Source organism: Strongyloides ratti, scaffold srae_chrx_scaffold0000002, assembly GCF_001040885.1.
Source record: "Strongyloides ratti genome assembly S_ratti_ED321, scaffold srae_chrx_scaffold0000002".
Lineage (NCBI taxonomy): Eukaryota > Metazoa > Nematoda > Chromadorea > Rhabditida > Strongyloididae > Strongyloides > Strongyloides ratti.
Genome location: NW_020171510.1, coordinates 2799018 through 2812817, shown reverse-complemented (window position 1 = coordinate 2812817; position 13800 = coordinate 2799018). Strand labels below are relative to the sequence as shown.

The following is a 13800-nucleotide window of genomic DNA, read 5'->3' as shown; positions in this document are numbered from 1 at the left end:
TAATAAAAATATATAATTAAATTTTTTATATGTTCTTTTATTATAATATTACTGATAATACCATATAAATTAAGTATTACCTTGTTAAATATGACAAAAATCACATGAGTAAACAAATAATTATTGATAAATTATTTTTTCAATTAATATTGGTAAATTCTCTTTTTAATTTTTAAATATAATAATGTTAAAAAAAAATTTAGTATTGTTAAATTTTTTTTCCTTCCAAAATTTAAACTATGTTTAAAAACATTATAAAATTATTTTTTCTAACATAAATCAAATTTTATAAATTTTCTTGTTTATAAGGATATATTTTAATTTGATAAAAATCAAATACTTCCATTAACTTTATTGTTAATGTAATACAAAATCATTATTTTTAATATTTATTTTATTAATTATATATAAATTTTAATTTTTTTATGAAATAAAATTTATACAAATATAGTTTTAATTTAATGACTATCTAAGATAATATCAACAATATTATTTTTATTTAACATAACATAAACATTTTTTATATTTAATTTAACAAATATAATTGTATTATTTTTTTTTAAATAAATAATATTGAATTTCCTTCCGGCTATGATTTTTCTAATTTTTTTAGAAACATGAAGGAAATAATTTTATATACATTATATTTTTATTTGGTGCCACCATAATAAGAAAGAAATAAATGATTTTTATTTTATAAAAAGATGCAATTTTATTTATTTAAATTTTCATAGTCAAATAAAATAAGCATTCAATATCATAAAAAAAAATGGGAAAACATTAAAAAAGATATTTATATTTAAATTTTTGTAATTTTTTAGAAAAAAAAAGAGGTTATAATAAATTGCCAAAAAAAGTATTTAAATTTTAGTAGTTTTTTTTATGTATATTAGAATAATGTATTTTAATATTATTATTTTTTATTGTTTTGTATGTGGAAAAATAGATGATAAAAATAATATTTTTTTTTAATATTTTTAAGTATAATACATATTATAGTAAATATTAACGTTATATTCAATTGTATTTAATTGTTAAAATTTTTGAAATGATCAAAGTATTATTTCTTTTAAACATAAACAAGATTATATAATGTCTTTTATAATTTTTGTCAATTAAAATATTTATAGACAAACCTATTTTTATAAAATAATTTAACAATGAAATAGAAAAATAATTTTATAAATTTTTATCCTAAAAGTACAATAAATGATTGTGTAAAATATAAAAATATCATTTAAATAAACAACGTATCAATTAACATAATTATATCAAAAATTTATATTTATTTAAATTATTTGTATCTTTTTAAATTGTTTTAAAATAAATATCTCTCAATTACGAGATCCGGCATACTTCTTGTATTTAAAAAGGCCATTTTATAATAAATGTACGCATATCTTGAAGTGATCTACAAAGACAATGAAACAATACACATTCAATTACCTGTTAATTGCGTGTTATCACCTTTAAAACAAAGAAACGGAAACGAGAAAATCTTTTATACTTAGATAAAATATTTCATTTATTATATTATTTGATAATATCTTTTAAAATTTACCAAAAATATTATTTTAATTAAAATTTACTTTCTGAATAATGGTGAAATTTACTTATTTCCTATTTTATATCTTTTTACTATCATTTTATGTCATTGAAAGCTTACTAGAAAATAATGGATATAAATGTGAGACAAGACAAAGTTTAAAACTTAATAAAAGATTACATGGTTTACCTCAAAAAACTGAACCACCATTTATTTTTCAATTTATTGATAATAATGGAAAACATGTTAAAACATATGAAGTTAAACAAAATTATACAGGTTAATAAAACTTATTTAATTATTTAAATTTATTTTTCTATAGTAAGAATTGTTGGATTTAGTAGATATAGAGGTTTTTTAATTCAATCACGTGCTGCAGATGTTAAAGGAAATGTAATAGGATCATTAACAGAAGGAATGTTTATTGAGGATAAGCTTTGGAATAAATTAGGTATTAAATATCAATCATGTAGTAAATCATATCCAACAATGGATAGTATAACACATTCTAATGATAAGCAAAAATATATTACAGAAGTTAAGTGGTTTACAGAAAATGATATTGGTCCAATTCAATTTATTATTACAATATCAATAAATGATAAAATCTATTGGGAAAAATGGACACCAAAAAGTGGATTAATATATTCTAAAAAATATTTATCGAATTAATAAGAAGAAATTATTAAAATTTAATACAAAATTATTTATCAATTATCAATTATCATTTAAATTTTTTTTTAATATCATAATTTATTATTTATTTATTTGCACTCAAAAAAGGTATACCTTTCAAGAAGCGCAAAGATAATTTATTTTAATTTTTTTATTACGCATATAATAATTAAAATCATTTTATACCTTAAAATATAATTTATTACTTTAAAATTTTAATACATAACTAAATACATAATAGAATGGAAACACATAACACAACAATTAATCATAACATTAAATGACATTTTTTTAACTAAACTCATGGTTAAAAATATTAATTAATTACATTACCAATTGTCGGTAATCAAGAACCTTGAATATTAATTAAAAGCTCAAATTTAAATATGGAAGTAATTTTGTTATGTTAATATTTAAAGACTATTTTAATATAATATTATTTAATCATCTTAAGACGACATATATTTAATTACTAATAAAATATTTAATTATAATTTTATATTTATTAAATATTTCATTTTGCTAATAATTATTTTTTTTTATCACCTAATAGCTATAAAATATATATATATATATTTATATATATATATATTTTTTTTTTATAGTAATTCTATTATTTCTTTTCATAATCTTATAGATTTTCCTGTCTTAAATTTAAATGAAATTGAATGATGGTCAAAGAAACGACTAAATATTTTATATTATTTTTATTGATATTTATAGTTAAGATAGAGAAAATAGAAACAACTAGTAATGGTAATGAATCTGAAATATATAATAATCAATACGATAATTTATCATATAATTTATCCATTACAAAAGATGTTGCAAATAATGATTTAAACAATTTAAATTTACAAATGAATAATAATATAAGTTTAATATCCACTAATAATGATAAAAATAAAGAAATACTAAACAATAATAAAAACATTAACCTTAATTTTGAAGAAAATTATAATTCTGATACTATACAAAATAATATAAATGAAAATGTTACTCAACGTTCAGAAGTTTCAAGGTAATATTTAAATATTAAAAAAAATTTTTTTTTTTTTATAATTTTTTTTTTAGAAAAATGATTTATTATACTACTACAACTATTCCTTTTTTATCAAAAAAATGTCTTAATAATGGTACATTTGTTAATGGTAAATGTAATTGTATTTATCCATATACAGGAATTTTATGTCAAGATTTTGCCTGTGTTCATGGATTATCAACTGGACCAAGATATAATAAACATAGTTTATTTTTTAGTAAAATGTGTATATGTAATGATGGTTGGGATGGTGAATTATGTGATGTTCCAACAACAGAACAATGTAATGAAAGAGGTAATTATGTAAATGGAATATGCCAATGTCAAGGATTATACTTTGGTGAAAATTGTCAATATGTTAGAAATTGTTTACATGGTAATTTATCACATGGTAGATGCCTTTGTGAATCAGGTTGGGAAGGTGATTATTGTGGATCAATTATATGTAGACATGGACATCCAAATCTTAAAAACAATTCTGAAAGTTGTATATGTCCTCCTAGATATGCTGGTATACATTGTGAAAGATGTGCACAAAAAGGAAAACATGTAACAAAATATCCTGAATGTACAATTGAAATCAAATCACATACATCTGAAATATATCGTAAAAAGAATGATCATCAAATGCTTCATAGAATGTATGTTATTGGTGGATCAGTGGCATTTTTAGGTTTTGTAGTAATTGTAGTATTTGTAAGACATTGGATACATATTAAATTAAATCCACCTCAAGAAGATATAGTTGCATTAAGAAGTCAATATTATCATCAACAATTAGAAAAATTATTGTTAGATAAACAAGCAAAAGAGAAAGCCGTAAATTCAGAAAATTTATCATTTGACGAAAAGAATGATATTCCATTAATAACATAATATTATTATATATATATTATAATTCAAGACTAAAAAAAATTCTCTAATATCATTAATATTTTAAATATAATTAATAACAAATATGTAATACACGATAATCAAACCAATTTAATATAAATCATACTTAAGTATAAAAAAAATAAAAAAATTAGTTTATATAATCAATTTTAAATAATTTTCTCCAATTTCACTGAAATTGCGACACGCACATTTGCGCGTAGAAAATAATTTATGTAAATATTTATATACTGCAATTCCAATTCAAGAACCATTAAAATTGATTTATACTTAACAAAAAAAAAGATAATTTTTTTTTTGTTTTAATTTAATTTTCTGGTTGATAATATGGAACATTGTTATTGTTAAAGGAATTATTATTACTTTCAGTATTACCATCTCTATTTTCAAAACCTGATGGAAAATAATTCATTCCTCCTCCCATAACATTCATTGATCCATAATTAATATTTGGTAACATAGTAAAATTGTTTCTTACAAACATCATTGAATTTGTATTCATTGGCATTGGCGGAATTGGAATTCCATAATTTGGGATATTTGTTTGCCCAAAAGGAGGAAATCCTTGTTGTGGTAAAATTGGAATGTTTGAATTCTGAAACATTGAATTACAGTTTTGTTGTGAATTCTGAGGAGAACATTGTGTAATTATATTAGAAAAATTATTTGTATGAGGATTAGATATATCATTTGTTCCAACTCTATTTAAAATAGATTGTTGATTTGTTTGATTTGGTAAATTTGTTAAATTTGGTGGAAATGTTCCTCCATTGGTAGGAATTGGTAAAATTCCTTGACCATTATAATTATTAACCATTTCATTAATTAATTTCATATGTTCTAATTTTGATCCTAAAACAGTATTAGAACCAACTTTTAAATGAGAAAAATTTGTATTTGTGGAATTTCTAGGAAAAATTCCATCAATTTTTTGTTTTTGAAGATTATTAATGTTGGTATCATTTTTTAATTGTTGTTGTCGTCTAGCTTCCATTTGTAAAATCATTTCAGTATAAGGATATATTGCACTAGAAGAATTTTTTGGTAATTGGCCATCTTCAAATTGATCACGATAATTATTTAAAACTTTTTCTTGATAATTATTAAATTCAAATAATTGTGTGTTTTCTTTTAAAGTTTCTTTAGCTTTTTTTATTTTTTTAATATCAGCTACTATATCATTTGATTTTACAAATAATTTGTAAAAATCTTCTAAACTAATGTTAACTTTGTATGCCTGATTTATATTTTCACGTAATTCGTTTAATTTTCCATCACCTGGATAAAGAAGATGTTTTGGAATTTTAAACAAATCACTATATCTACTTTCAAGTAAATTATTTCTTGAAGGAAATGGTATATTTACTACATTTTGGTTAGCAATGTTATTTTCAATTTTTTGATTTAAAATATTATTATTTATTTTTGTATGATCAAAAGTAATATTTTGAAATTGATTCATTTGATTATTAGTACAAGCTTTCATAACAGCTTCATGTAAAATTTTCTTACTCATTGGTTTTTCATTCATTGATTCACGATATCTATTCATAGTACTGTGTAAACTATTTTTTTCTTTTGTTTCAATTTTATTCTCTGTAGGAAGATCAACTTTTGATTTATTATCATTGATAATTTTATCAATATGATCAGGATTTGAAAATTGGAACAAATATCGTACTGTAATTGATTCTGCATCAATTGGAGAAAGGTAACGTAACCATGATGATTTAAATACTTTTTCCCATTGTGCTTCTTGTCTACTTAATTCTTGTTCATATCTTAATTTACCTCCTTCATTTTTTTTTTCATCTGCTGGATATGGAAATCGAGAATGTAAATATTTTATTACAATATCCGGTAATGGTGGAATGTGGTTAACTGAATCAATTTCTGTAGTTAAATCAATTGACATTGTAACAACTTCTTCTAACCATTTAAGAACATTAAATATTCTATATGTGTCAGTATTCTGATCAGGTACATTTGAATCTCCAACAACTGGTTTTATCCATGTTTTTAGTGAACTATGATATAACCATTCCCTTTTAAGAAGTTCATTTGCAGCACCTATTTGTAATGTCTCTCCTACACAATTAAAAAAAAGATAAAAAAGTGTATCAAGTCCCAATATATCATAGGTTAGTGAAAATGATGGAAATTTAGATAATGATACATTTTTAGAGATCATATATTCTTTTGGAACTGTTACATGATGATTTGTTGGTGAATAAAAATTACTTCCTGATGTTGAATCAATTTCATCATTACTATGTTTTTCTTTAGTAAAATAATTATCATCCAAAAGGGTATAAACATCATCTTTGTAACAATATGTAATATATTTTTCTTTATTTTTTTGCATATGTTCATAAAAATTTATAAATGCCTTCAAACCATAGGGACATAAGTCACCTTCTAAACAAAAATCTGGGATTTCAAAATAACCACCAGGGTTACCAATAATTTCATCCTCAATACGATCTTCTAAAATATTACTTGCGTCAATACCTGCTTGTGATAATTCTTTGGCCACTAATTTACGATACATTACAGCACCTAAAAAAATTATTAAAAAAAAAAAAACAATAATAAAATATTTATTATGAACATACATGGATATTTTGAATTCTGTATTTCAGAATCAACCTCTTCAACATCATTAGTTGTTAATTTTTTTAATCTATCAGTAATAAACGTGACAGGTTTAGGAGTTGTAGAATTAGAAATTAATTTTGTATCAACATTTGCTACTGTATTTCCTTTATCATTAGATAACTTATTTCCAAAATTTGCATTTAACTCTTTTGAACTTATTTTATCACATGATGTTTTGTCATTATTTTTCATTACAGATTTATCCTTTAAAACCTGTTTCTGTTCACCATGTGCTATATTACTTTTTTCGACTTCTTTTGCTGAATAAGTTTTGGGGTAAGCAATTCCTAATGAAGGAAAATCCTCATCCCCAATTTTAAATTCTCGATTTTTCCCAGGCATACAATATTAATATTATTACAATTACTAAAATAATAATGTATTATTTAATATAAAAATATACAAAACAAAAAAAATATATTTATTATAAAATAAATTTATATAAAATATTTTCACTGTAAAAATGTACATCTAGTATTCTATTAAATATTATAATTATAGAAAATTAGTTAAAATAAAAAGATTTTATAATAGACATATATGTTAGTGGAAAAATTAATAAAATCAAATAATATATAAAATATTATCTTTTACTAAGAAAAGAAAAATGATAAAAATAATGACTTAAATTATTATTATGTATTTTAAATTTCAAAAAATGTAATAGATATATTACCATGGAAATACAATAATTTTGGGATAGTTAATAATATAAAAATGTTGGATTTAAGTAAAACGAAACATATGTACGAATCGATGAACTCTATATATCCTTACGTCAAGATGGTGCTATAAGTTTTGATAAAATGTGAATATTATATTTTAATTTATGATATTAACAATTTAAAAAAAAATATTAAATATAAAAATGATTATATTTTTATTATTTAAAAATTTATAAATCAATTATGATTTCATTCTGTATAAATTGTATTTATAAAATTAAATATAAAATAAAAAAAAAATAAAAATACATATTAATAATATGTATCAATTTTAATATTTATTCAAAAGAAAGTCAATAATTAATTAAAAAAATCTATGTATATTAAATTTTGTTAAAATACTAATATAAAGTATATTAAAAAATTTTTATTATAGCTAGAATATTTTAAATGTTAAACAAGGTAATAAAACCAAGAAAAAATGAATAAGGAACTTATTGTTAAATATATTCAAATTGTAAATTTTAAGATTTGAGGCGTTTTAAAATTTAATTAAAATAATATTTAAGTAAAATTTTGATTAACTTATGATATTTACTTATATCTAATAATTATTTTCAAATTTTTAGAATATTAAAAAGCAAGAACAATAATTAATTTACAATTCTTAAAATGATATAATTGGAATAATGTATTCGTCTTGGTAATAGGCGGTAATATCAGTATATAATTATATCTAGAAATTTAATGTGTCATCATATTAAAATTAAACTAATTTTTAACTCTTTTTCTTATAATATTTTTATAAATTTTAAATTAAAAAACAATAACATAGTTTAATAAATTATATGATAAAAAGATGTTTAGTAAATAATTTTATAATAATAATGTGTTATTGAAAAAACTTTTAAACTACAAAAATTAATTTGATTACAATATAAAAATTTTTCTTTTATATAAGTATAAACTGTATACTTTAAATACAATATATAACAATTTTTAATATTATTATAAAATGATTACCCATTTACGGGCAGAAAGTTGTAAAAAAAATTCAACATTATTCCAACAAAACACTTAGCTTCGGACTTTTCGTTTTAAGAAACAATGTATTTTGTGAATGAAAATCAATTGGCCATAATAATAAATGGCAATGGTTATAGCCGCATATATCTATGTTATCTTCTAAATTATGAATCATTTTGTTTATCTAAATATAAATGTTTATAAAAGTCAGACTAGAAATATAAAAACAAAAACTAAAAATTGTCTTTATGAGTAATATTAGTCGCAATAATAAAAGCATTTTTGGGGCAAAAATAAAATTATTTCAATAACTTTTTAGGAATATAACTAAAATTATGCATGTATAAAGATTATAAATAGTCAAAAAAAAATTTAATTCGCGTTTTAATACTTTTGATAATTTCTAAAAATTAACAATAATTTTTTTATTATTATTAAATATAATATATTAATTATTAAATGGTTACGTTATGCCAAAATTTTAAAAACGTCTAAATTTTTTAACATATTTATACATTTTATCACTATTAATATTGATGCTTTTTTTTATAAATTATATATTATATAATAATGTAAATTTTTTCACTGTGCCTATGTTTAAGAAATGATAAGATACTTACAGATTATAAAATATACTAATACTGTTATGAATTTTCAATATTATTTAACAAAAAAAAACATTTATATACGTATATTTTTTATCTTTTTGGCGATATCATTTTTCTGGTATATGTATATCGCAAAAAATAAGCAAACATCTGAATACATTATATTACATGGAAAAAATAACCGATGTTTACAACAACAGGAGTCTTTACTTCTTCAATTACAACTAATGCAAGAATATAAGTCAAAGATAGAAATAGAATTCAAAAATATTAAAGAACAGACATCAAGAGAACTCAATAAAGTGATGACGCAATTAAAAAAAGCATCTGATGAACGGGATAATTATAGGAATAAATATTTGTTATGTAATAAGAGTGAGAAATTAACTGAAATGTCAAATAAAAGTACAATACAAGAAAATTTAAATGCGAAAATAAACAGTTTGAAAGAAAAAATTATTAATTATGAAGTTTGTTTGAAAAAAAAAATTATTTTTTATATTATAATAATATTATTTTTTTTTTATTTAGGAAAACAAAAATAAAAATAACAAACAATTAGATATAATAAATGGCACTTTATCACAAACACAGGTAAATCTATATATTAAAATATGACTTATTAGTATATTTTATAGAAACAGCTTGATAAATGTATAACAGATCTTAATTTATCACTACAACAATATAATATGTTAAAGGTAATTTTTTTTTTATTATTTAATATTTTTTATATTTCTTATTCAAATCTATTTAACTCTACTTGCTTTTTTTGTCCCAATAATTGTTCTGTATAATTTAATTGATATCAAAAAATTGATTAAACAATTTTATGATGCTTCAACTTTTACATTAGAAGATAAGTCTTTTCTTGATTTTAATAACGATATTGGTTGTATATTCCATGGTTGATTAGCGTTAGATCCAATCATACTTTGTGCATTACTTAACGCCTGATTGGTACTAGCTGGTGGGAGTGGTTCAAGATATCTAAATTGATTATTATATATGGATTGATTTTGTTGAACAATTATTGAATTTTCACTTTCAAGACGTTGTTGTTGCATTGATTGAATATTATTATAATTCATTTGAGGTTGTTGATTAAGTTCTCCATTTACAATACAAAAATCATTATCAGTTGATGTTATTGAATTTAAACCTGACCATGTTCCAATATTTAATGTATTAACTATATTAGCTGTTTGAGGTTTAATAACATGTTGTTGCGCATATTGATTCTGAAATCTTGGATTGTTTGTGTTAAGTAAAGCAGAATGAGAATAGATATTTGGACTGATTTTACTTTCAATATTAGGAGAAAAGTATGTTTGATTAGATGGAACATTATCATTTCTAGAAAGTTGGACTTGTGATTGTTGAATATAATTTCCCGTTGTCCTACGGGCCTCATTAAAATATTGGTTATTAAAGTTGCTTAAAATACTTTCTATTGAAGATTGGTTTATTGAACCATTATTAAGCATTACTTGTTGAGGAGTATCAGTAATATTAAAAGTAACATTTTGATAACTTTGTCCATTAGGTAATTGATATGATCTTTCATATGAAACTGGAACAGTACGATTAAGGCGTTTTCTTCTTCTAAAATTTCCATTATCAAACATATTTTCACAGTTTGGTGCTAATGTCCAATAATTTCCTTTTCTATCATTAACTGGACCAACACCATCTCGTGCTTTTTTTACAAAACAATCATTTAATGATAAATTATGTCTTATAGAATTTTGCCATCCTTGACGTTTTTTAGGATCACAATTTTTATAATAAGTAAATCTATTTTCTATATAGTTATATATTTGAGATAATGTCATACGTTTTTCTGGAGAACTTTCAATGGCCATAGTGATAAGAGCAACATATGAATATGGTGGTTTTTCTTCTCTTGAAATTACAGTAGGGTGCCTTAAGTAAATATATTATTATAATTATAAATAAATAATATAATAATAAAAGAAAAAATAATCTAATTTATCTATTTTTTTTAAACTTTTCATATATAACTTTATTTTTGTAATATCTTTATATTGCTAATATTTTGTTGATATATATATATATGTATTTTTTTAAACTTACATTTGTTGTGGAGGAAAACTGAAATTATTCATTTTCAAAATAAAAGTATAAACACAGTAGGAGAGTGATTCTATAAAATAAAAATATAAATCACTTATAATATTCTACACCACATCAAAAACGATAAAGTAAAATAGAGTAATGAAGAAGATGGTTAAAGGAATTAGTAAGATGACAAAATATTCTTATGTATTAGTTATTCAACGTTAAGATATAAACCTGGACATAAAAGATGTTTTTAAAAATCATATTCTATACTTGTTTCTCACAAAATATTTATAAACATTACATTCATATATCATTCATGCACTGTAATGAGTGATTTGTGAAATGAAAGAATAATTTTAGAAAGATGTATTGAATTGTAAAAATATAGTTAAGCTATAATATGTTTAAACATATTTTCTAAATGAAGTAAAGAAAAAATTAAAGTTAGATATTTTAATGTGTCAACGCCCCATTCTTACATTAAAAGGCATTTATATTTTAATTGAAAAAAAATTTTTTTTTAATACAAAATGATCATTCAAGATAAAATGATTTGTTTAATTAATTCAAAAAAATTGGTAACTAAATGAGTTACTCATTTTAAGTAATACCAAATTATATTTTATTTTTGTAATCTTTAAAACTGTATTAAGGCATGTGAAGAATATAAAAAGTTTTATATAAAAAAAAACTATATATATATGTATAAATATACATATATATACTATTTGTCTTTTATTAATAATAAACTAAAAAATGTAAACCTTTATTTTTGATTTTTTTTTTAATTTTAACAAATCAAGAAAAATAAATAGTGTTTGATAAAATATTAATAAATGTTATAATTATTTTTGTATAGTGAGTATATATAATATGTTTCATTATAGACAAATGAAAAGCCAAATGGTGATTTAAATTATGTGAAAGAAAATGGTGTTCATTTTAAAAGGTATCAATCAAAAGATGAAAATTTACAATTTAATAGAATTAGTGAGAATATTAATATTCTTGATAAAATACTTTCACAAAAAGAATTAATTAAGAAACTTGATGAAAAAAATGTACAAAAAAACAATATAAATAATGAGAAAGACATTTACATAAATAAACCAAGTAAGTTTTGTTAGGATGATGACTTAAGTATAAAAATTAATTATTCACTATCAAGAAAATTGAGGCCTTTTAATATGATTCAAAAATGACTCAATAATTTAAAACTTTTTTTTTTTCAGATATTATTGAGGATGATCTAGAGCCTAATAAGAATGAAATTGACTATAAAGAGATGGTATGATAAAATGATACATTAACTAATAAAATAAAAATTTTCATTTTTTAGGGAGACCATTAAAAATAAAGTCACAAAAATGGAACAATATATTTTAATGCAAGTTAAATATTAATAAAAAAATTTTTTATTTTAAACAATAATAAATATAATTTTTTGTCTTTCTTTGTTTTTTTAATAAAATTTTCTATAAATTACATTGAAATGAAACAATTTTTTTTCTCTACAAAAATCAAAAAAAAAGATATTTTTTTTTTGATTTTAAATTATTAAAATTTATTTTTAATAATAAATAAAGATAAAAATAAATGTAGAAAATATTTTTTTTTACGTTTTTATTGAGAATAGAAAAATTGTATATATAAATATTTTTTTTTTATTGTTTCTCAAAAATACAAATTTATAAATATATGTTATATTTTTTAAAATGTTAAAAGAATTTATGATAACAATTTAAAATATATTAATTGTAACGTTAAAAAGAAATATTTCTTCAATCAAATGCAATTATGTCAAAAAAAAAAATTAGCATAATAATGTAGAAAGGCGATATAATGTATTATAAATAAATGATAAAAAAGATTTTAAGATCAAGCGATAAATATTTTCTTTTCATGTCTATCGGATGTTTAATTTATTTTTCTTTTAGGTATTAGAATATAAATATCACTTCTCTTAGATATACTTTTTTTTTCTAATTGTCTCTTAATTTTGATAATTCATTCTTAAAATAATCAAAGTAAAACAAATTTTAATGGTCAATTGTTAATAATCAAAATTTTAAAAGAAAGAATAGATATTGAAAAAAAAATTTTTTTAATACATTTTTAATCTTTACTTGATTTACCATATTTTTGATTTAAATTTATATATTGCCAATAGCATGAAAATTTTTTAATTCAATGTGTATATTTATTAAAATACTATTACATATTTATATTAAAGTATATATGTTTTATCATCATCCAATTTTATGATTTATATTTTTTATTAAAAAGATGTCTAGTTACAATTAATAGATAGTAAGCAAAAATCATTTTTATCACAATTAAAGTATACTTCTATCTTTATTGGTTATTTAAAATTGCTTGATGAGAAAATAAAAACTGTTCAATTTGAATCATGACAAAGTGGTAGGAAAAAAAATCAGCATTATAAATGTGATTTATATATATATATAATATTTTTTAAGAAATGATGAATTGCATTAACATATATCAAGATAAAAGTATAATTTTTTTTTTTTTTTGAAAATATTATTGAGATAAGTATCTTTATTTTGGTAATATATATTTATATTTTTTTAAAAGATT

The 13800-nt window shown here is 20.3% G+C and overlaps 6 protein-coding genes across 6 annotated transcripts; 4 read left to right on the top strand and 2 right to left on the bottom strand.

The window, feature by feature from the left end:
* Positions 1–1599: 1599 nt before the first annotated feature.
* On the top strand, positions 1600–2218 carry SRAE_X000160900 (Reeler domain-containing protein; the record flags this gene model as incomplete). Its single annotated transcript, XM_024650896.1, has 2 exons — positions 1600–1825; positions 1869–2218. The coding sequence occupies 2 exons, from the start codon at positions 1600–1602 to the stop codon at positions 2216–2218; spliced, it is 576 nt and encodes a 191-aa protein (XP_024499076.1).
* Positions 2219–3081: 863 nt separating this feature from the next.
* Positions 3082–4139, top strand: SRAE_X000160800 (Epidermal growth factor-like domain and EGF-like, laminin domain-containing protein; the record flags this gene model as incomplete). Its single annotated transcript, XM_024650885.1, has 2 exons — positions 3082–3242; positions 3296–4139. 2 exons carry the CDS (start codon positions 3082–3084, stop codon positions 4137–4139), a joined length of 1005 nt encoding a protein of 334 aa, XP_024499075.1.
* Positions 4140–4464: 325 nt separating this feature from the next.
* On the bottom strand, positions 4465–7157 carry SRAE_X000160700 (NOT2/NOT3/NOT5 domain-containing protein; the record flags this gene model as incomplete). The annotated part of the gene is made up of 2 exons (XM_024650874.1): positions 4465–6716; positions 6773–7157. The coding sequence occupies 2 exons, from the start codon at positions 7155–7157 to the stop codon at positions 4465–4467; spliced, it is 2637 nt and encodes an 878-aa protein (XP_024499074.1).
* A 1885-nt stretch (positions 7158–9042) lies between these two features.
* On the top strand, positions 9043–9911 carry SRAE_X000160600 (Hypothetical protein; the record flags this gene model as incomplete). Its single annotated transcript, XM_024650863.1, has 4 exons — positions 9043–9078; positions 9129–9584; positions 9646–9708; positions 9753–9911. 4 exons carry the CDS (start codon positions 9043–9045, stop codon positions 9909–9911), a joined length of 714 nt encoding a protein of 237 aa, XP_024499073.1.
* Positions 9912–9944: 33 nt separating this feature from the next.
* Positions 9945–11243, bottom strand: SRAE_X000160500 (Transcription factor, fork head domain and Winged helix-turn-helix DNA-binding domain-containing protein; the record flags this gene model as incomplete). Its single annotated transcript, XM_024650852.1, has 2 exons — positions 9945–11040; positions 11212–11243. The coding sequence occupies 2 exons, from the start codon at positions 11241–11243 to the stop codon at positions 9945–9947; spliced, it is 1128 nt and encodes a 375-aa protein (XP_024499072.1).
* Positions 11244–11747: 504 nt separating this feature from the next.
* On the top strand, positions 11748–12550 carry SRAE_X000160400 (Hypothetical protein; the record flags this gene model as incomplete). Its single annotated transcript, XM_024650841.1, has 4 exons — positions 11748–11777; positions 12087–12312; positions 12432–12487; positions 12539–12550. 4 exons carry the CDS (start codon positions 11748–11750, stop codon positions 12548–12550), a joined length of 324 nt encoding a protein of 107 aa, XP_024499071.1.
* Between the last annotated feature and the right edge of the window lie 1250 nt (positions 12551–13800).